At 43.2% G+C, this 22,269-nt stretch overlaps 1 protein-coding gene across 2 annotated transcripts in view; it reads right to left on the reverse strand.

Moving 5' to 3' along the window:
• Nucleotides 1-22,269, reverse strand: part of LOC139754494 (major facilitator superfamily domain-containing protein 4A-like) — a 156,673-nt gene that overhangs the window by 100,707 nt on the left and 33,697 nt on the right. Inside the window, exon 2 of one of the 2 annotated variants that reach the window (XM_071671761.1) lies at nt 14,675-15,158. In XM_071671761.1, the coding sequence (XP_071527862.1) occupies nt 14,675-14,795 (121 nt within the window). In that variant the 5' untranslated portion in view covers nt 14,796-15,158. The remainder of the gene's footprint in view (nt 1-14,674; nt 15,159-22,269) is intronic. The other variant, XM_071671762.1, reaches the window with a different exon arrangement.

The raw sequence follows: 22,269 nt of genomic DNA on the forward strand, positions 1-22,269 counted from the left end.
GGAATACAGGGAAGGGCAGTGCAGGCTTCCTCTCCCTTCGTGCTTACTTCATGGGTTGTTGGTCTATGCCTCCAGGGTAAGTTCGGCCAGGGATTTTACCGAATATGACTGATTTTCCTCAGAAATTATTGACGTGTCGTGATCTTATGTTTGGCGATGTTTGGTAGGCAACTTACAGTCAAGACACGAGCTGCATCAAGACGAGCGACCATGACGTCATAACAGTAGTCTCTCCTGACCATCCTGCCACCGCACACCCGCCTTATCTACCAGCACCTCATTCACTTCTAGCTCTCCTTACTACCTCAACCTCTCTTCATTTCAACATGCCAACCAGCTCCTTTTCCTGCACGTAAACCATCTCCATCCCTAGCAAAACAGCCATCTCCACTCCAACAGGTCACCCCCCCACCACCCTCAGTATAGCAACCATATCCATCACCAGCACAACAGCCCTCTCCATCCTAGTGCGTCACATACTAACCATTAACTAAGCAACCACAACCTGAATCCCCGGCAATTCCCCCACATCCACAGTTTCTCACTAAACCCAGCATTATTTATCTATTTTTCCTGCTCCTGAGCAACAGATCCACAAAAACTTTGGCAGGAAACATTGCCTCGCCTGCTCATCCCTACATCATTCTTTGCAACTCTCTTTTCGTGTTTCTAGGAGCAGTTTTGTCTGTAGCTTCCCTGCATATTTTTCTCTTTTTCCTCCCTGGTATCTTTCCCTGCAACGTTCTCGGTACCTTTCCAGTCATTTTACTGCCTCATTCTCGTCTTTTACGCCTTTATTCTGCCCTCTTCCTCCATCCACCATTACCATACCTAGACACAAGGATCGAACCCCCCTGTAGCAGAGGTTACGACACAGTCGTCAGGTCACTAACCCCTTTGTTCGCTAGTTGCCTTGATCCAGCAAACGATAAAGAACTGACGATCTTTTGGTCGCCTCCCTCGTGGCCTCTCCTGAACCATAAACTATTCTAAATCAAAATTTCTTTGTTGGAGAAAGACAAGACTAAAGCTCTGGGAAAGGATGGTTTTGTTGCACTGACATGTAGTAAGGATCACCTTCCTCCTGCCATGTCCTTCTGTAAACCAACAGAGACAGTCGATGATTGGATGAGTAATGGACAGAAATACTAAAGTGACACCAGTCCATTAGTTCGAGTCCCACGTGGAGAGGGAACGGACCAAGAGATTTCGAATAAAACATTTCAAAGTGGTAAAGGACGTGAAATGTGAAATTGCTTAATATCTAAGTGAAACAAGTGGCACCATTAACATGTCTATCGTAAATAGCAACACATGAGATGGATACTTACTTAATTCCACTAACACGGAATCTGCAACAGATTTTCCCTCTTAAAGAAATATTCTGTTTATCTAGATAGATAAAACATAAGACCACGATGAAACACACAGTAAACTTCTTTGCAATAAGCCCATAAAGAACGAGGGCTGATGATGTCAAAAACTGACCAGTCACTCAAAAGGGAAGAAGGATACTTCTATCATAGGTCACTTTCTACAGAGAGAGAGAGAGAGAGAGAGAGAGAGAGAGAGAGAGAGAGAGAGAGAGGAGAGAGAGAGAGAGAGAGAGGGAGAGAGAGAGAGAGGGAGGGAGAGAAAGAGAGGGAGACGGAGAATGTGAGGGAGAGAAAGAAGGTGGTAATTAAGCTTCGTTTTCATTTCATGCGATAACATAAGTTCAGACTATCATTTCCCAACACTGGTCTAAAATGCCGTAGTGAGAAGCACTGCTCCCACAGCTCTCACAGCCGCGGCTCTCACGGAGAACAGCCACGCCATCTCCCTCGAAACAAGAGTCTTTGAACTATTTTAGGGGCATTAACTCAAGCCTCCTCTCTCGACAGCATAAGTGACTTTGAGACGCTCAGGCTCCGGGCCCACCTCACCCCAGCGGATGGTTCGTGTGTGTACCTGATGGCCATAGGTTAGTCTGCCCTCCAGGTGTGAGGCTCCATAACTACGTGTATCAGAGGGCGGTTGTCGCGTGCTACCCGTGTCTTGACCCATGAATGCTTGTTGTCATCATTAAGTAGTTTCCGCTCTTCTGTCCATCTTTGCTACACAGCGTCTGTTTCCACGGGATTTGTTAGGTGCACACAGGCGACTCTTTTAGAGGAATTAATTCAACAGAATTCTGGCCCCCAACACCAGGCCCGCAGGCTGGCAAATGGAAGGGAGACCCAGGACCATGGGGGTAGTCTTGCTAAAGTGGGGTCATTTATCTATAAAAGAGTGATATCTACTGAGTAGGATGTCCTGCTCCTGGCACAGGGAGAGAGAGAGAGAGAGAGAGAGAGAGAGAGAGAGAGAGAGAGAGAGAGAGAGAGAGAGAGAGAGAGAGAGAGAGAGAGAGAGAGAGAGAGAGAGAGAGAGAGGAGAAAATTATGATTCATCACATGACCTTGTGTTTCTTGGTGTGCTTTGATACGATATATGCATGTATGATTATTGACCTTTGGTCTACCCTCCTTCTGCTCTCTTACCCGACCTCTTCCATCTCGTTCCTTCACTCAACCAAGCTTCAATCGTTCCGCTCCTCCATCATCATCCTCACTTCTGCAATCTATTCATCCTAATCCATCACAACCTAGCTCCCTCCCATTGACCCCTATCCACTCCATCCACCCAGCCGGTCGACCACCATAACGGTTGCTGCCCATTTCCACCTCAACCCAAACCTCTGAGTTCCACAGTCAAACGCCAAAGGCGAATCTAAAAGTCACTATCAAAGTAAAAATAAGAAAATAAAACTTGTCATATTTGCATCCGACATTCTACTTTCTCTCGCTGAACACCTTTTTCTGTTCTATCTCTCCAAATTTACTTCCCTTATATTCATCATTAGTTTCTCTGTCTGTACCACCTTTGTCTCCCATGTGTGTACACTATTGCCTGTAATGTTCCATGATTCACATTAGCTGTATTCGAAGATCAGTGCCAATTACAGTGGGAAGAAATCCGCGGTGTTGACAGACAATTACTGGAATTTTGATAATCTACTTCCCACTGAGCGACAGGGTCCTACACTGACCCAGTCTGCTGATGCAATTAAGCAGATTAACAAGCGTAAACAATTTCACAGAAAAACAGAACAGTCGTAAGGACCCCTACGAGAGAGGTTTCCTTGGACAGTAATGATGATCACTCGCTTTACTGTCCTCAGGGGTAATTAACAGACTGTGCATGTTTTGTATTTCTTTTCTTCCCTCTGTCTGTGGCTATCCGTATCATGTATACCTACTGACATCTTAAATACGTCATACATATACACACACAGACACACACACATATACACATGTACACACTTCACACTGTCTGCCTCCACCCATTCCCATTGCCACCCCGCCAGACACGGAACAACATCCCCCTCCCCCCTTATGTGTGCGAGGTAGCACTAGGAAAAGACTACAAAGGCCCCATTCGTTCACACCCAGTCTCCAGCTGCCACGTAATAATGCCCGAAACCACGGCTCCCTTTCCACATCCAGGCCCAACAGAACTTTCCATGGTTTACCCAAGACGCTTCACATGCCCTGATTCAATCCATTGACAGCACGTCAACCCCGGTATACCACATCGATCCAATTCACTCTATTCCTTGCCCGCCTTTCACCCTCCTGCATGTTCAGGCCCCGATCACTCAAAATCTTTTTCACTCCATCTTTCCACCTCCAATTTGGTCTCCCACTTCTCCTCGTTCCCTCCACCCCCGACACATATATCCTCTTGGTCAATCTTTCCTCACTCATTCTCTCCATGTGCCCAAACCATTTCAAAACACCCTCTTCTGCTCTCTCAACCACGCTCTTTTTATTTCCACACATCTCTCTTACCCTCACGTTACTTACTCGATGAAACCACCTCACACCACGCATTGTCCTCAAACATCTCATTTCCAGCACATCCATCCTCCTGCGCACAACTCTATCCATAGCCCACGCCTCGCAACCATACAACATTGTTGGAACCACTATTCCTTCAAACATAGCCATTTTTGCTTTCCGAGATAATGTTCTCGACTTCCACACATTCTTCAAGGCTCCCAGGATTTTCGCCCCCTCCCCCACCCTGTGATCTACTTCCGCTTCCATGGTTCCATCCGCTGCCAGATCCACTCCCAGATGTCTAAAACACTTTACTTCCTCCAGTTTTTCTCCATTCAAACTTACCTCCCAATTGACTTGACCCTCAACCCTACTGTACCTAATTACCTTGCTCTTATTCACATTTACGCTTAACTTTCTTCTTTCACACACTTTACCAAACTCAGTCACCAGCTTCTGCAGTTTCTCACATGAATCAGCCACCAGCGCTGTATCATCAGCGAACAACAACTGACTCACTTCCCAAGCTCTCTCATCCCCAACAGACTTCATACTTACCCCTCTTTCCAAAACTCTTACATTTACCTCCATAACAACCACATCCATAAACAAATTAAACAACCATGGAGACATCACACACCCCTGCCGCAAACCTACATTCAATTTGTTTATGGATGGGGTTGTTAGGGAGGTAAATGCAAGAGTTTTGGAAAGAGGGGCAAGTATAAAGTCTGTTGGGGATGAGAGAGCTTGGGAAGTGAGTCAGTTGCTGTTTGCTGATGATACAGCGCTGGCGGCTGATTCATGTGAGAAACTGCAGAAGCTGGTGACTGAGTTTGGTAAAGTGTGTGAAAGAAGAAAGTTAAGAGTAAATGTGAATAAGAGCAAGGTTATTAGGTACAGTAGGGTTGAGGGTCAAGTCAATTGGGAGGTAAGTTTGAATGGATAAAAACTGGAGGAAGTAAAGTGTTTTAGACATCTGGGAGTGGATCTGGCAACGGATGGAACCATGGAAGCGGAAGTGGATCATAGGGTGGGGGAGGGGGCGAAAATCCTGGGAGCCTTAAAGAATGTGTGGAAGTCGAGAACATTATCTCCGAAAGCAAAAATGGGTATGTTTGAAGGAATAATGGTTCCAACAATGTTGTATGGTTGCGAGGCGTGGGCTATGGATAGAGTTGTGCACAGGAGGATGGATGTGCTGGAAATGAGATGTTTGAGGACATGTGTGGTGTGAGGTGGTTTGATCGAGTAAGTAACGTAAGGGTAAGAGAGATGTGTGGAAATAAAAAGAGCGTGGTTGAGAGAGCAGAGGAGGGTGTTTTGAAATGGTTTGGGCACATGGAGAGAATGAGTGAGGAAAGATTGACCAAGAGGATATATGTGTCGGAGGTGGAGGGAACGAGGAGAAGTGGGAGACCAAATTGGAGGTGGAAAGATGGAGTGAAAAAGATTTTGTGTGATCGGGGCCTGAACATGCAGGAGGGTGAAAGGAGAGAGAGAGAGAGAGAGAGAGAGAGAGAGAGAGAGAGAGAGAGAGAGAGAGAGAGAGAGAGAGAGAGAGAGAGAGAGAGAGAGAGAGAGTTTCCTTCTTGAACGCATGTGAAGAATGTAAATTATATTCTAGAGGTTAAAATTAGGTATTTCAGTATACAACTGGGAAGCAATGACGTGCAGGTTGTAACAAAAACATGATAGGTATTCGTTTATTTTTTCAACAGTAAAATGTTCAGTAATGGTACATGTGTTCTTTATCAAAACCGTCACCATAGATATGTGACAGATGAACGTCTAATGATTCTGATGTTGTTCAGATAACAGATGTTTCCGAGACTGGCTTACAGGAATGCAAGCCTCAAGGACTTTAACCAGGTGATGTTTAAACTTTGTAGATCTTGTCTAACATTATGACCCTCTGGCTCACGTCTTGAAACTTTCCTTAAGACGGATTACAAGAGCCAGTGGTGAATATCATGTAAAGCTCACTAAATGTTGAGTATTATGGAAGGCAACATTGAAACAATAACGAAGCAAATAACAGAAGAGCAAAGAATCGTGAATGATCACAAAACTTAAAACACATTTGCCGTATGCAAGGGTATTGATCATAGAGAACTATGTGTAGAATTAAGGTTTTAGAATGAATGAAAACATACATTAGTACAACAGAATCTGCGAACAGATTTCATCGTACTTTGAATGTAGAGTGATTATGTCAGCGAATATATACCAAGAACGACTTATCTACTTAATGGTGAGTAATGTATCAGGGATACATGGCCATAAGACGAACTCTGACTCGATTAGTAGACTCAAAATAAAGAGCTGCACAGGATTTTCTTAAAAGTAATTGTATTAGTTGCATTTATCCATCCTCTTCCTGTGGTTCCTCACGTAGCATACCTCCCCGACCCGTCTTCCCTCGAGTCTCCCCAAGTGTTTTAGGGATTGTTCCCCATCCTTACACCCTATCACCACTCCAGCTTACACAGGCCTCCACACTCTACACCTCACCTTTCACACTATCATAACTACGTTAGCCACACCCCTTCCTGCCAGCCCCCTGCCACAGCCATAACAACTCCCTCCAGCCGTGCAGTAAGATATCCTTGTACTATGTATGCCGTTATCTCCTGCTGCCTCTCGACTCCAGCGTCCTGCTGCCTCTCAACTCCACCCTCCTGCTGCCTCTCAACTCCACCCTCCTGCTGCCTTTCAACCCTGTTCCTCCCACACAAGTCCCATAGGAGGAGAAACCGGTGAAAAATAACTCGCGAGACGGAGCAACACATGGGGGGTATCAAACAGCTCGAGTCCCATGGTGTACTGAGTTGATTTACTTCGCTGAGTAAACATGATCTCTTCCGGCCAGTAAACAACAATGGGAACTTATACATTCAATAAGGCATCTTACAGACTGACGTGTCCACAATGGATTAAATGCGTCATTCCATTATTTTCGCAGTCAACTTTCATACGACTGGCGCCAACAAACCCCACCCTCCTGCTGCCTCTCAACTCCACCTTCCTGCTGCCTCTCAACTCCACCCTCCTGCTGCCTCTCAACTCCACCCTCCTGCTGCCTCTCAACTCCACCCTCCTGCTGCCTCTCAACTCCACCCTCCTGCTGCCTTTCAACCCCACCCTCCTGCTGCCTCTCAACTCTACCCTCCTGCTGCCTCTCAACTCCACCCTCCTGCTGCCTCTCAACCCCACCCTCTCGCTGCTTTTCAACCCCAACCCTCCTATCCACCGAGAGAGCCTACCTGGCTACCCTCCACCGCAACCACAGCCTAAGCTCAACTTACATATATACCTCCACTCCCTCCATCCCTTCTCACTTCCCCTAATTCCCTTCCTCCTCCCTTTTTCTCCTTCCATCTGTCTTTCTTTCCTCTTCCTACTCTAGAATTATATTCTTCTTCATCTTACGCTCTCTGTCCAGACCATCAATTTCCACCTCCTAACTACCCAATAAGAAAAATGATTGAAGGGCTCCTCCCTCACCACCACGGCCACCCCTCCCTCACCACCTCATTAGCTCCATCCCCTCACCATTCCCCCCATCACCCCCTCCAGTATCTCTCCGACCCTTGTCAACTCCCGGATGTCTCATTTCGTTCACCAGCTCATGTATATCCCCAGCCGCTCACTACATCCTCAAGCCCTCAACTCTTTACCTCTTCATTTACCTCATTCCTTCCTCTGCATTCCCTCGCACTCGCTGCTGGTCCCCCACCCAACAGATATACCTAATACCAGCACCTCTGCTCTTATCATCTTCCTTTTTATTTCTCGCTCTCTACCCTCGTCCTTTCCCTCTTCTCCCCTCTGCTTCTCCTCTCCTCCTCCCCAGCTCTCGACCTACTTTACAGATCTCATCGATCATACCAATTTACAGTGTTAGAATCAGGTGCATAATGCCAGTAATTTACTTGTAATTGAGGAATTATATGATTGGGAACGGGATCATAACAGCAACTAGCTAATGGATCATAAAAGAGCTTAAGATCAGGGCGGGACTGGATACTTCTACTCTTTGGTTAAGCACATGTGTAAAGTCTGTCTACATAATACAGGAAGTTCCACATAGCAAAGTCTATGGTCTATGGTTTATACATTATACATTTGGTGGTGATTCGTTGAGCATTATATGATTTAAAGTTACATATTGGTAAAACTGCAATAGCGTTATGTTGACATATATTATGTATTTAATAGTAAACATTAAGTGATATAAAGTTACATGCTGAACTGCAGAAATATTATGTGTCTAATGATGAACACTAAGTAATGAATAGTTCACGTTGATTGCGTTACAGTCATATAATAATGGACACAAACATAACTATGGGAAAACTAAGATATTTGCTTGCTTAGCTGTGCACTGTTCATGAAATATTTATGGCAATCACAGTAGTAGGTGTATGTCAACTCTTGTATCACTATGAGCACTGGTTGGTGGTACAAGGTGATTGTGGCGACGGACATTGGTCAAGAGATCGCTCCTCGAGGAAATTCTCCTGAGTCGCTGTGGTCAGCTGGGTTTCTGCTCCAAACGTCAGAATAATACGTCAGTGACATAGAATTTGCACTGAGGAGACTGCAGCTGCGACTGTAGCCTCTCGAGAGACTTTAACTGGGTTACTGGTTTAACAGTCCACTGTTAAAGGCACCTGATATGTATATCTCTTTCAAAATCGAATTCATTGGAAGTAGAGTCTCTTGTGTGAATGTGATTGGTCCAGTCAGGCGCAATCCAAGGATCAAGCTGCGTGTGTGTGACACACGTCCTATCCCATCGAGAGTTGGGCGAGGGGTCTGTCTATCTGTATGTATGTATGTCTTCTGTCTGTCTGTCTGTCTGTCTGCTTGTTGTTACCTAGTTGTTATCAGCTACGACTACATGCGCGGAGTGAGCTTTACACTGGTGGAGACTTGCTTATTCATACATTTTGTCCTAATGGGTTTTGAATTTTCCAGTGATACAGTTACTTCTTTATCACTTAGCTTGTTCCGCGGGCCCACGACTCAGTGGATGCAAAAAATCTTGCTCACGTCCTCCTTCGTGTACCATTGTTGCGTCACTACCAATAATGCTGCATTTTCTTGGATATCCATCGGACCTTAGAGAACTGTTATGTGTTAGCATGTAATGGCCTCCCAGAACTTATGTAGTCATCATGTCTCCAATTATCTCTTTCTTTCTTCCAAATTGGAAAGACCGAGGACTTTCTCCCTTCCTGTAATGCACCTTATGCTTACTCATTTTTGGAACCATTCCTATTACGATCCTTTAGACCCTATCAAGTTTAATTGGATTCTTCGTGTAATGATACAAGACTACTACGACAAGTTCAAGCCTCGGTCGAATGTCCCTCGTTTATATCACCCTAAACCTCCCGTTGTCCATGTACAACTTGAAGACAATATTAATGTTGACCAAAACATAGTTTGCTTCCCTCACGCTCCTTCAAAGAGGTTGTTCTGAGGACAAGTTTAGTAAGATGTCTAATTATGAGACTCCTCCATCGTACGATTATCTTAATGAGTGTCTCCCAGCTTGGTACTCACAGTCTGTTTACTTATTCTCTCTTCCATCTTCAACAATTTTCATTTTTTCGGATTAGATATAATTAGCCATTTATTTGAACACAGTTGCCTCTTGTTATTCTGCAGTTACGTTTACTTCACACTTCTCATGATTTTGACATTATCAGCAAACATATTCACTTAAGATCCTCATCCATTCGGTAAGTAAAACACATAGACTCACATCAGTAGTGTCGCCACCATTGACCCCTGGGGGACCCCGCTTGTCAACCTAATCCAGTTTGAAAAAGATACCTTTACATGTTCTCCCCCCCCCCCAAGTTGGTGGCTGTCAGTTCAGTCATGTAGCCGTCTTCTGATCCTCAGCTCCGATGTCTACTCTCATGATAGATATTTTATAGTGGACAGTATCATAGGCCTTCTATCAGTCCAAGAATACAAATCTTCCCATCTATCTTTTTGTTTTTCTTCCAAGATGTTGCTTCCTCTGTCAGAAATATGAAACAGATTCATCACACAAAATGCTTTACCTCTGAATCAGTGACTCGGTGTTCTCTTCCACGTAAATAGTTTGTACTGGTCAAGAAATCTTCTGTCTACTTCATGATTATTTTCTCTTGTAAGTCACTCTGTTCGTGATACTGGCCTGTAAGTCGCGGATACTTCTTCGTCACTATTCTTGAATACTGTACAACGTTTGCTGTCTTCCAGTCTCTTCCAACACTACTTTTGTTAAGGTTAATCGTAAACATCACTAGCGAGTTGATAAGGTTTCGGTAAGATCTTTCATACAGATCGTGAGATGATATCTACTCATAAGCTTTGTGATTCCTGCTTGTGTGTTACGGGGAGAGTTTTACGCTCGAATTGTCCTGCCTCTTAACCTTGTATATATGTACCATGTCTTTACTCTAGTGTCTGTATGTACACACACACACACACACACACACACACACACACACACACACATATTCCAGCCAGATACCCATTATTATCATTGGACCAGTCCCGAGGGGCTAATATCAGTTTCTGATCTCTTCCAGTATCAAAAGCAGCCTCAAAAAGAGGCAGTGGATTGTTATTGTCCGTATTTCTTTGTATTATAGGTCGTCAACCAAGCAGTGGTCAAATTATATTCTGACCTCTATGACCGACATGTGATGAAGGAACGATAATGTTCATGTACAGCATCTTGTCAGCCGATAAGTCTTGGGTAAAGATGTTGAACGTTTCATTACCATTGTCTGCTCCAGCATTATGATACCCTGGATGTGTCTGCTCCAGCATCATAATACCCTGGATGGGTCTGCTCCACCATTATGATACCCTGGATGGGTCTGCTCCAGCATTATAATACCCTGGATGGGTCTGCTCCATCATTAAATTACCCTGGATGGTTCTGCATGGTAGAGTCAGAAAAGCAGACAAAAAAGGCCACATTCGTTCACACTCAGTCTCTAGCTGTCATGTGTAATGCACCAAAACCACAGCTCCCTATCCACATCTAAGCCCTACAGAACTTTCCATGATTTACTCAAGACGTTTCACATGCCCTGGTTCAGTCCATTGACAGCACGTCGACCCCGGTTTGCCACATCGTTCCAATTTACTCTATTCCTTAGACACCTCTTACTCTCCTGTATGTTCAGGTTCCGATCACTCAAAATCATTTTCATTCCATCCTCCACCTCCAATTTGGTCTCCCGCTTCTCCTTGTTCCCTCCACCTCTGACGCATATATCCTCTTTGTCAACCTTTCTTCACTCATTCTCTCCATATTTCCAGACCATTTCAACACACCCTCTTCTGCTCTCTCAACCATACTTTTCATTTTCACACATTTCTCTAACCCTTTCATTATTTACTCGATTAAATCGCCTAACACTACATATTGTCTTTAAACATTTCCTTTCCGATACATCCAGTCTACTCCGCGCGACCCTATAGCCCTTGCCTTGCAACCATATAGCATTCTAGAAACCACTATTCCTTCAAACATACCCATTTTTGTTCCCTGAGATAATTCTCTCTTTCCACACATTTTTCGTCACTCACAGAACCTTCGCCCCTTCCCCGATCCTATGACACTTCCGCTTACATGGTTCCATTAGCTGCCATGTTCACTTTCAGATATCGAAGACACTTCACTTCCTCTAAATTTTCTCCTTTCAAGCTCATATCCCAACTAACTTGTCCCTCAACCCTGCTGAACCTTATAACCTTGTTTTTATTCACATATACTCTCAACTTTCTCCTTTCACACACTTTTCTAAACTCAGTCACCAACTTCTGCAGTTTCTCACTTGAATCAGCCACCAATGCTGTATCATCAGCGAACACCAACTGACTCACTTCCCACGCCCTATTTCCCCAACAGATTGTATCTTCCTCCCCATATGTTCTCCCCACACCACACCCTTTCCCATACGTTGGACCCTCTCTAAGTGGTGGCTCCTCACCTTACTCCACCCCAAGTGTTGCCCTTATACCGTATCCCTCCCCATGTGTTGCCCTTATATCTCACCCCTCCCCATGTGTTGCCCTTATACCTTACCCCTCCCTTTGTGTTGCCTCTAAACCCGCTCCTTCTCACTGGATAGCCATACATCCCATCCTTGCTACGCGTCACCTCACCAATCCCTGCAACTTATCTCTCCCCAGGCATCACTCTACTCCTTACTCTACATGCCGCCCCCAGTCTGGTCGCCCCCAGTCTGGCCGCCCCACCTGGCTCCTCCCCACCCGGCCCGGCAAGAGCAGTGGGAAGGATACATCCCCTTTACGATGAGCCGGGTGTCAGGGAGCTCACAACCCGCTGTGGCGTCGGCCTCTACAACTGGGTCCTTCTCAGCCATTTAGTGATAGTCTGACAGTCACACAACCAGCCATAAGACTACAATGATTACCAAAAAGGCCATGTAACTCCAGTAGATACCCAACCGGTCATAAGAATCCAGTAATCACCCACCAGGCCATAATACTCCAGTAAATCCCCAACAAGCCAAAGGACGCCAGTAAATCCATAAAAATCTGGAAATTACCCAATAGGTCACATGACTCCAGTAATTGCCAAACATGTCATAGGATTCAAGTTAACACCGAACAGGTCGTAAGACTCTAGTAATATCCCAACAGACCATATGACCCCTATGATTACCCAACAAGCCATAAAACTCCAGTGATTAACTAACAGGCCATAAGACTCAAGTAATTACCCAACAAGCCACAAGACTCTATTAATCATCCAACAGGCCACAAAACTCCAGGAATCACCCAACTGGCCATAAGACTGTTATCATGCAAGAGGTCGTAAGACTCCAATAATCACCCAGAAGGCCACAAAACCCATCAATTAACAAACAGGTCATAAGATTCAAGTAATTACCAACTAGCCATAAGATTCGATTAATTGCCCCATAGGTTACAAGAATGCAGGAATTATCCAACAGACAAGAAAACTCTAGTAATTACTGAACACGTAAGACTCCAGTAATTACCCAACAGGCCACAATATGTCAGTAATCATCCCAAAAATGACGAAAAATTGCTCGATATTGCTATTATGACGTATGTCCGTGGTAAGCCTCGTTCCTTGCGCTGCATCCTTCCATCTCCACTTCTCAACTAGTGTTGTTCATGATACAGGGGGAAATATTTAAAAAACTTTACATGACCATCTGGAGAGAGGGACTGTAGTATGTTGAGGGAATTGCCGTTATTGCAAACTGTTTGGATTAAAGTCTTCCCAGCTACAAGAAGGTTGGATACCCTCTCAGATCCAGCAGAAGACAACGACGAAGCTCCATTCTTCTGACCACCACTGATGGCGTTACTGAAGGGGCTTCTTGAGGAGGTGCATGGAATTGGAACAGGAGGGGAATTCCTGCCTAAGAGGAGGTGCGTAGGATGGACACAAGAGGTGACGGAACTCCTGTCTTGGAGGAAGTGTGTAGGACGGCAAAAGAGGACGAGACACTCTCGCCTAGGAAGGAGTGTGGGAGGATGGGCAGAGGCGGCGGGGGAAATCCCATCCGGGAGTTGGTGTTTGGTACGGTCACGGGAGGAATGGTAACTCCTGCCTTGAAGGATGTTTCTGGGATGGACACAGGATGAAGGCAACTCTTGCCCTACGAGGCCAGAAGCGTAAGCTTCATTATCACCAAAAGCTCGCAAATCTGCACATTTCGCCGCTCAGCACTGTTTTCTCAGCCCCGATCTCTTTTCATCTCGTTCTCATTCTTTTTCTGACCTGCTGACCTTCTCTTTCGTTTTTCTCTGTCAATCTATCTAACGCTATATTTACTAATTTGAATCTTTGTAGATTAGTATTACAAACTGGATAGCTACCTTTATCGTATTTCATATCAATCTCAGTGTGTGTTACTAGAGTCTAGCGTCATGAAGTTAGTTACGAATATCTAATAGAACAACGTGTCCTCTACTGCAGTACTGTTTCAGAATCTAACGTCAACACATCAAAAGTTTTAGCTCTTCACAAACTATACACTGTAGACTATGTAATGTTTGTGTGATTATTCAATATTATTTTTCGGTTGAGCACCCCTTAATGGTAAATGAATAATCTATGTAAAATGACAATACAAATGCATTCATTTCGCAGATCAGACAGTACTTGTTCAGAAGAAATATTTGGTATGTACATACATCATTGTATTGTCCCTCACATCATCTGTACACTGAGCTGCTATGGAAGGACAGTAGAAGACCTAGATGTAATACACATCTTCATGCCAGTGATAAGGTTTAATCAGATCAACAGATCAGGAAATGGTAAGATTAAAGTCTGGAAAATAATCATGAGGTTTATTCGTTGAGCAAACTAATAATCATGAGGTTATAAAATCCTCCTTGATGAACTAAGGTATTCATGTTATTCACATTAAATCCAAGAAAATTAAATTTACTAAAGCATTCCTCACTGAATAAGAATATCAGTCTTATTAGACGATAAAATATGGGATTTGGTTTTAAGGTAACGTACGTAATGTATATTGAATCTATGTACATAAAGGAAACGTAAGTAATGTATACTAAACCTATGTACATAAAGGTAACGTAGGTAATGTATACTAAATCTATGTACAGAAAGGTAACGTAGGTAATGTATACTAAATCTATGTACAGAAAGGTAACGTAGGTAATGTATACTAAATCTATGTACATGAAAGCAATGTACGTAATGTATACTAAATCTATGTACACTAAAATGTTGTAGTTGTCAGGAGTGGTGTACTCACCCACTGGTGGGGGAACCATGGTGTGGCCCATCTTGTTGACGCACAGTTCCTTGGCGTGACCTAGCACGCCCGCTCCGCCCACGTCCCCGTTGGATGAGACATCCATCCCGACTCCGCCCATCCTGTTGCTGGTCCCTTGCTGGGAGGACCTGCCCCTGCTGAGCCTAACAGAGGCTCACACAACACTCACAGTCTCACCACAAGACTCAAGCACATGTAGGCTCCCTAGAGATGTTGGGTGAAGTTTACGAATTCCAGTTGTGTGTGTGTGTGTGTGTGTGTGTGTGTGTGTGTGTGTGTGTGTGTGTGTGTGTGTGTGTGTGTGTGTGTGTGTGTGTGTGTGCGTGTGTGTGTGTGAGGGTTGCTGTTTTTCAGGCTTAGACTCGTGTTCTTTTCTCTTAGTTAAATCCACATTTCTTTCATCTTTGCTTTTGTTGCAGTTCAGGATGACTGTGTTTCCCAAGTCATCACCGTATCATCACTGCTGTCATTAGAAAAACACATATCATATAAGAGATGAAACACAGATTCAGTGATTCATCTAAAAGGTATCCAGAAGGGACACAAGAGGGAAGACCCTTCTCTCTCGTCTGTCTGGTTATGGAGTTTGCAAAGACTCAGGCCTATGAATGTATGTAAGTCTTCAATTCAAAATACCATTTTCTGTATCACATTCATATAGTCTATGTAAATACTGCACCACTGAAATCATAATTAATTCAACAGACACGAAAGCATATATAAAGACGTGAGCTTGAAATAATGGACACGTAGCTGTAGAACGATTGGTTGTAAAGAGGTTTGTGTTGTGATGACTATGTAGCAAAGGTTGATGCTAATAGGTTGATAGGAACATAGACAGTCTCCAGCTGAAGTCTGATGATTCTCTCTCTCTCTCTCTCTCTCTCTCTCTCTCTCTCTCTCTCTCTCTCTCTCTCTCTCTCTCTCTCTCTCTCTCTCTCTCTCTCTCTCTCTCTCTCTCTCTCTCTCTCTCTCTCTCTCTCTCTCTCTCTCTCTCTCTCAAGATCAATGAAATTTTCCACTCGTTCTAAGTAATGTGATTAAAAGATACCGAGTCAGTTACCATTAGAATAACAGTACCTATTTTTCTTGCGATTTACATCCCTGAGCATCATTACCAAGTACAAACTGGTGCATAGAGAACCTCTCTGTAGCAGAGACTCATTAAGCACCACTGTGATTTAGTGACATGAACTGGAACCACTAAAGCCTCAGCTGCCAACACATCTGTCATAAGATCAAGTATTCTGTCTATCTTTATGATTCCTCCCGATGTACTTTAGAAATTGGTTAAGCAGTCCCTAGTCATTCAATTTGTTACGTGACATATTCAATACTCATGCATGTTCCCCACCACTTCTTGCCAAATATTTCCCTACTGGAAAATCTACAACAGACGATCAAGGTTTTTGATTTTGTAAATAAAGTTCTGGATCAAAAACATCAACAAAGCTCCTGCTGCAGCAGATTCTGAAGGACACAAGACGAACTGATGTATCGTGCTATGTATCTGTGGCCATCATGGCAATCCTCACCTGAAAATATGTTATTAAAATAGTTCTAGTTTTTGTGTCTGATTGTCGGTAGGCAAACAGTCAGTCTGAGGCAGCATTGTGGTTTACGATCATTGTGCGATCGTGCCGTACTGTCAGGTCTGTGCTTCCTGATGAAGGAATCTCCTGTCTCTGAAAATTTCTGGACCCATGGGTTCAGCAAGCGCTTCAAGCGATCTCGTTCGCTCATCAATGTTTAAACATGTGGTGTTGTATGTTGACCACAGCTTGAACGTGTAGTGTTGTATGCCGAACAAAGCTTGAACTTGGAGTATTTTATGACGATCAAAGCTTGAATGTTTGATGTTGTAAGCTTACCAAAGCTTTATAGCATCTTTCTGGACATACTCTGTACAGACAGACTGAGAAATATTGGTGTATGGTTCAGATTAATCTCTGATGTTTAGTGATCAGTTAATTTTTTGTGATAACAGGAACACACAGGACCTACTGGTAAACAATATGAAGACTGGTGATGCTTCTTTGTTTGAAAACTAGTCTGAATCACAGTGTCTGTGTGGAAGAAATAATGCCAGAAACATTTGTTTCTCTGGAACGATGTCTTGATCCTTAGAAACTTTATAGATAGGTATGATGAGGATAATGTTTCACTTGCTACAAAGTAAAGAAAATGAAATACTGTCAGAAAAATGATTCCTCCTCCCCTAAATGAGAATGGCTTAGAGGCTGCTATAATATTTAGTATTTATCAGAATAAAACGTCTATGCTCTCTGGGATTTACTGAAAAGTCGTAAAAATGTCAAGGTAAAAACAGGCCATTGGTCCCTTTGAATTTTCAACGGACGCCCTTGGAAAAGTTTCATTTTCTTTGAGAGAAGGAGACCCATAGTCCTCTGACGGGATGCCAGGTGGAGTACCCGTACTCATTGTCTACGTTGTGGTAGCTATATCGTGGGCTTAAAGAATCTTGGGATATGTTGAAACAGTGGTTGTAGTGTTTTCGAGGTGAGTGATGCACGGAGCGTAAACGGGAAGATGAGACTCGTTTTTGTGTGAGGTGTGTTGCTTCTGGTGGGTATATGTCTGGCATGGTTGAGGTTAAGATTGAGCCGAAAAGGCGGTCGTGTGGTGCTTGACGGATTACTTCAGTCTGTATGTCTTGTTGGTTGGTTCTGGATGGGGGAATCTCTGAGCAGAGTTTGCCGAAGTGTGAGGCAGAGGTAAGCTAATTATTTCTACTTGAAGGCCGGAGGTAAATTATGGAGTAGCTCGGGTGGGAAGGATCTGCTACGATTACATTGAGTTCAGTGCCGAGCGTGTTGAGGTGGGATTGTATAGGGAAGCATTTTGTTTCACTGTGTGAGTGTGAGTGTTTTTGGCTCTGAATGCACAATTTTGTGTGGATCGTTGTTTTTGTACTCATTGCTCAAGTCAAACTCAAGTTTCATGAATTCAACTATAATTTGCACTGAATATAGATATGGCATAACTCAATTTTTAACACAAAGACGTAAATGAAAAAGAATTTTTAGATTTAACTGAAACTTCATATTCAAATTTTGCTAAGAATGAAAGTAATCAGCGTTTTAATGAGTTAGATAAGAAGACCTGCGTGTATTGTAAGATTATGTGCGTTTATCAAATGCTTGAAAAACACGACAGAGAAAATGTGCCATGGAAAGATGGGCAGAGGAGGAGGAGTATTGGTCCCTCTGCAGGGACCGCCACAGGACGAGGATGTCAGGGAACCGCCACAGAAGCAGGACACTATGGGAGTATGATACGCACATCTCCAGGGACTGCCACAAGAGTGGGATACGCACGTTTCCAGTGAATACCACAGGGGTAGGATATGCCTTTCTCAAAGGAGTACCATAAGAGAAGGTTATGAAAGCCTACCATTAAAAGGGATATGGGCATATCTGAAGGGACTGTCATACCAGAAGCAGGACAACTACCTAATTACAACTTTCCCCGAAAACAAACACCCATGTGAGGTTTCCAATACCTTCCTGTTCCTTGGAACATTTGCTGAGCATTCGAATTCACAAGACCCTGTATCAATATACAGTGGGCCAGTGGCTAGTATAGCAGTGGACCATTGGGTAGTGTAGCAGTACACGCGTGGCTAGTTATCAGTGGGACAGCGGCTAGTGTAGGATATATACTATACTAGGATGTGGTAAAACCTCTTACAAACCGGGATAACTTGCGACGTGTTCAGCCTGTCCCTCCTTCCTGTGTAATACGTTTGTATAAAATGAGACTAAACTCTCGCGGTATTGATCGATCGACAGACTGAGGTATCCGAGGTTAAAATTGGATACCAAAGCCATGCTCAACTCTCCAAAAATGTCATTAAATCCTCACTGATTATTTCCTTTCGACGCCAGAGTCCCACACATAGGTAAATAATGTTTTCCAGACACTTGAGTAAGCAAATCAGGAGGAAGAACATTGCACGTATTAAGATCAATAACTAAACTATTGAGTGACGAGAATTATGCATATGAATGGAAATCTGGTGTCTCAAGAATACGTATATATCCCGTTAAAAACTCGTGTGCAAACTAGGTATTGATGATTTCCTTTTGTAAACTACAGTATTTTGCACAGGAGAAACGATGTACACAAATACGATACATTCAAACTGAATTGCAATAGAAAAATGATACATAATGAAGACTAATCGGCTCTAAGCTATTATGATGAGGGAACACGTTTGGTGAGGTAATACATGTGGTGAGGGAACACTTGTGGTGAGGGAACACATGTGGTGAGGGAACACATGTGGTGAGGGAACACTTGTGGTGAGGTAACACATGTGGTGAGGGAGCACATGTGGTGAGGGAACACTTGTGGTGAGGGAACTCGTGATTCATTATGAAAGTCTAGAGACACTTCCTCCCGCACACCTCGCCTCTCACCTGACATGAGTGCCACCTAACTGTCTTCAGCAGCTTCTTAGCACGCGTATCTAGCAGCTTTTCGCCGCTGCAACTCTTTTCCAAGAGTCCTTCCCCAACAGTCCTTACGGAGTATCTCCTCCCCCGCAGCCTTATCAGTGCCTCTTCCCCACCAACCATTTCTCAACGGCATCTCTCTAAATACCGTTGCCCTTCTTCACACTAGCAACCTTACCCAAAAACCCTCACCAACATTATATCCCCAGCAACGCTCACCAACAGACCTTCCCTAAAATTACCTTCCCAAAGCTCCTCCCAGCATTACCTCCCCACAAACCTCACCATCAACAGCACCTCTCTGAAAGTACCTTCCATAACAGCTCTCTCCCATACATGAGATACTACCCAAAAGAATTTGCATCAGTGTCCCCACCATCATAAAACAAGATATACAGATAACCAATTTTCTCTCACACATAATGTCAGAGGGATAGCTTAGGTCGGCTGTTCTCTCCAGTCACGTACCAGCAACAGCACTGCTATCAATTCTCTGCTCCTAACTTTATCGTTAGGAGTTTCTTTTCATAGCATGAAGACATTCTCGTCAACCTTGCAGCATCACGGTCGTAATAGCTGTTGCTATACGCTATCTTCATCACCAACTGAAGTATCACATCCTTCACCAGATCTGTTCCCGTCATACCATTCTGATCATTATAATGAGATGCTTATTACACCTCACCGTCTTAACCTAAATTACATTTAGGATCTTATGTCATTCTCAAACTTTACTCCCATCTTTCTTCTGCTAACTTTCAGATGGCGGGTAGAACATCATAGCTTACCGCGTGTATGTCATGCAAGTTCTTTATAGAAGATCTGACATAAATACCGCTACACACTCCTTCCATGACGACCTCAAAGAATGGTCTGAATTTGAAGAATTCCATGAATTACGTTAAGAAAGTTCTCACGTTGAGAAAGTTCTCACGTTGAGAAAGTTCTCACGTTGAGAAAGCTCTCCCATCTTTAAAAGATGAAGTTGGTGTTGTAAACCCATCATAGTGGCCTGTGTTCTGCTGTGCCCGGGATGTCTTTTCATCATAACCGTCTCACATCGTCCACGACGCCACAACCAGTAAGACCAACATCACTTTACACTTCACCATCCACGCCATGTTCATCTCCAACATGACCAATACATCAATATGGACACCAACACCAACACCACTAACATGACCAACGTAGTAGTGTCAGGAACCACCACCCAGATCTGTGGCAGTAAAACCAACCCATCAACACTACAACAACACTTCTGACCATAAAACTAACACATCAACACTACAACAACACTTCTGACCATAAAACCAACACATCAACACCACAACAACACTTCTGACCATAAAACCAACACATCAACACCACAACAACACTTCTGACCATAAAACTAACACTTCAACACTACAACAACACTTCTGACCATAAAACTAACACATCAACACTACAACAACACTTCTGACCATAAAACCAACACATCAACACTACAATAACAGCAACAGAGGACACATTTGAGCAGCACCACAAATGTTACGACATTTCTTCTCCTTCCAGTTTAATGGGAAATCAATGCGTCATCTGGACAACGCACGACCAACAACCAGGGCAGTGAGCCAGCTCGTCCACCGTCGTTACTGTGTTGCAGAGTAATGATCACTGTACCACCGTACATCTGCTATTACCTCCACTATTACAATTACTATCACTTCTGCTACTACCACTACCGTTACAACTACCACTACTTCTTCTAGTACCACTATTACCACTGCTACTACAACTACCATTATCATCAATACATAATGATAATGATAATGATAATAATGATAATAATAATAATAATAATAATGATAATGATAATAATGATAATAATAATAATAATAATAATAATGATAATAATAATAATAATAATAATAATAATAATAATAATAATTGTAATAGTAATAATGATAACAATGATAATGATAATAATAATAATAATGATAATAGTGATAATAATAATAATAATAATAATGATAATAATAGCAATAATAATGATAATGATAATAATGATAATGGCAAAATTATGATAATAATGAAGATGATAATCAATGTTCTTATCATTGCTCACGTACTACTAGTATGGTTCATCACGACTAATATTACATCAGTTTGATAGCTGCTTTACAATCCACTCTCCCTTAAACTCTTACAATCGAAAAAAAAAACATATGAAGAAATTTTGTCTAAAAATTTACGAATACAGTGAGAATATGAATCATTCTTATCGTTGGTCAGAAGAAAGCAATATAATTCCCGTCTTATTTTCTCAAGTTTTCGGCTCTTGATTTCAGCGACTTTGTTGCTGGACAGAGGCTACGGCGGCGGTGCCTGTCTGTCTGTCCACTGCACTGCCTCACACTGGACAGTGTCTGCCAAATACTAAATGTTTGCTGGGAGCAATGTGATGTGTGTACTCCGTGTGTACATGCTGAACGAGACTTGCATGTCCACACTGTGTTTGGGGATAATGTATGTGAACACTATGTGAGGATAATGTATGTGAACACTATGTGAGGATAATGTATGTGAACACTGTGTGAGGATAATGTATGTGAACACTATGTGAGGATAACGTATGTGAACACTGTGTGAGGATAATGTATGTGAACACTATGTGAGGATAATGTATGTGAACACTGTGTGAGGATAATGTATGTGAACACTGTGTGAGGATAATGTATGTGAACACTGTGTGAGGATAATGTATGTGAACACTGTGTGGGGATCATGTTCGTACAGCATAAGCTCCTGTGCTGTGTTGGCTTAGGATGTAATCTACTACCACAAAGCAAAGCCACCAGTGCTTTCATCTTTGACCACATTCTGTGCTACAGTAGCCTCTTCTACAACCACCATCAATAGCAACACCACCACCAACGCAACAACGAACACCACCCTCACTACCACATTCATTAGCATTATCACTTTCACTGATCCACCACATGGTATCATCACCATCTGGTACCATCACCACCTGGTACCACCACCACCTGTTGCCACCACCACCTGTTACCACCACCACCACCTGTGCCAACCAGAAAACAAGCACTTGGAACA

This window comes from Panulirus ornatus, chromosome 17 (assembly GCF_036320965.1).
Source record: "Panulirus ornatus isolate Po-2019 chromosome 17, ASM3632096v1, whole genome shotgun sequence".
Lineage (NCBI taxonomy): Eukaryota > Metazoa > Arthropoda > Malacostraca > Decapoda > Palinuridae > Panulirus > Panulirus ornatus.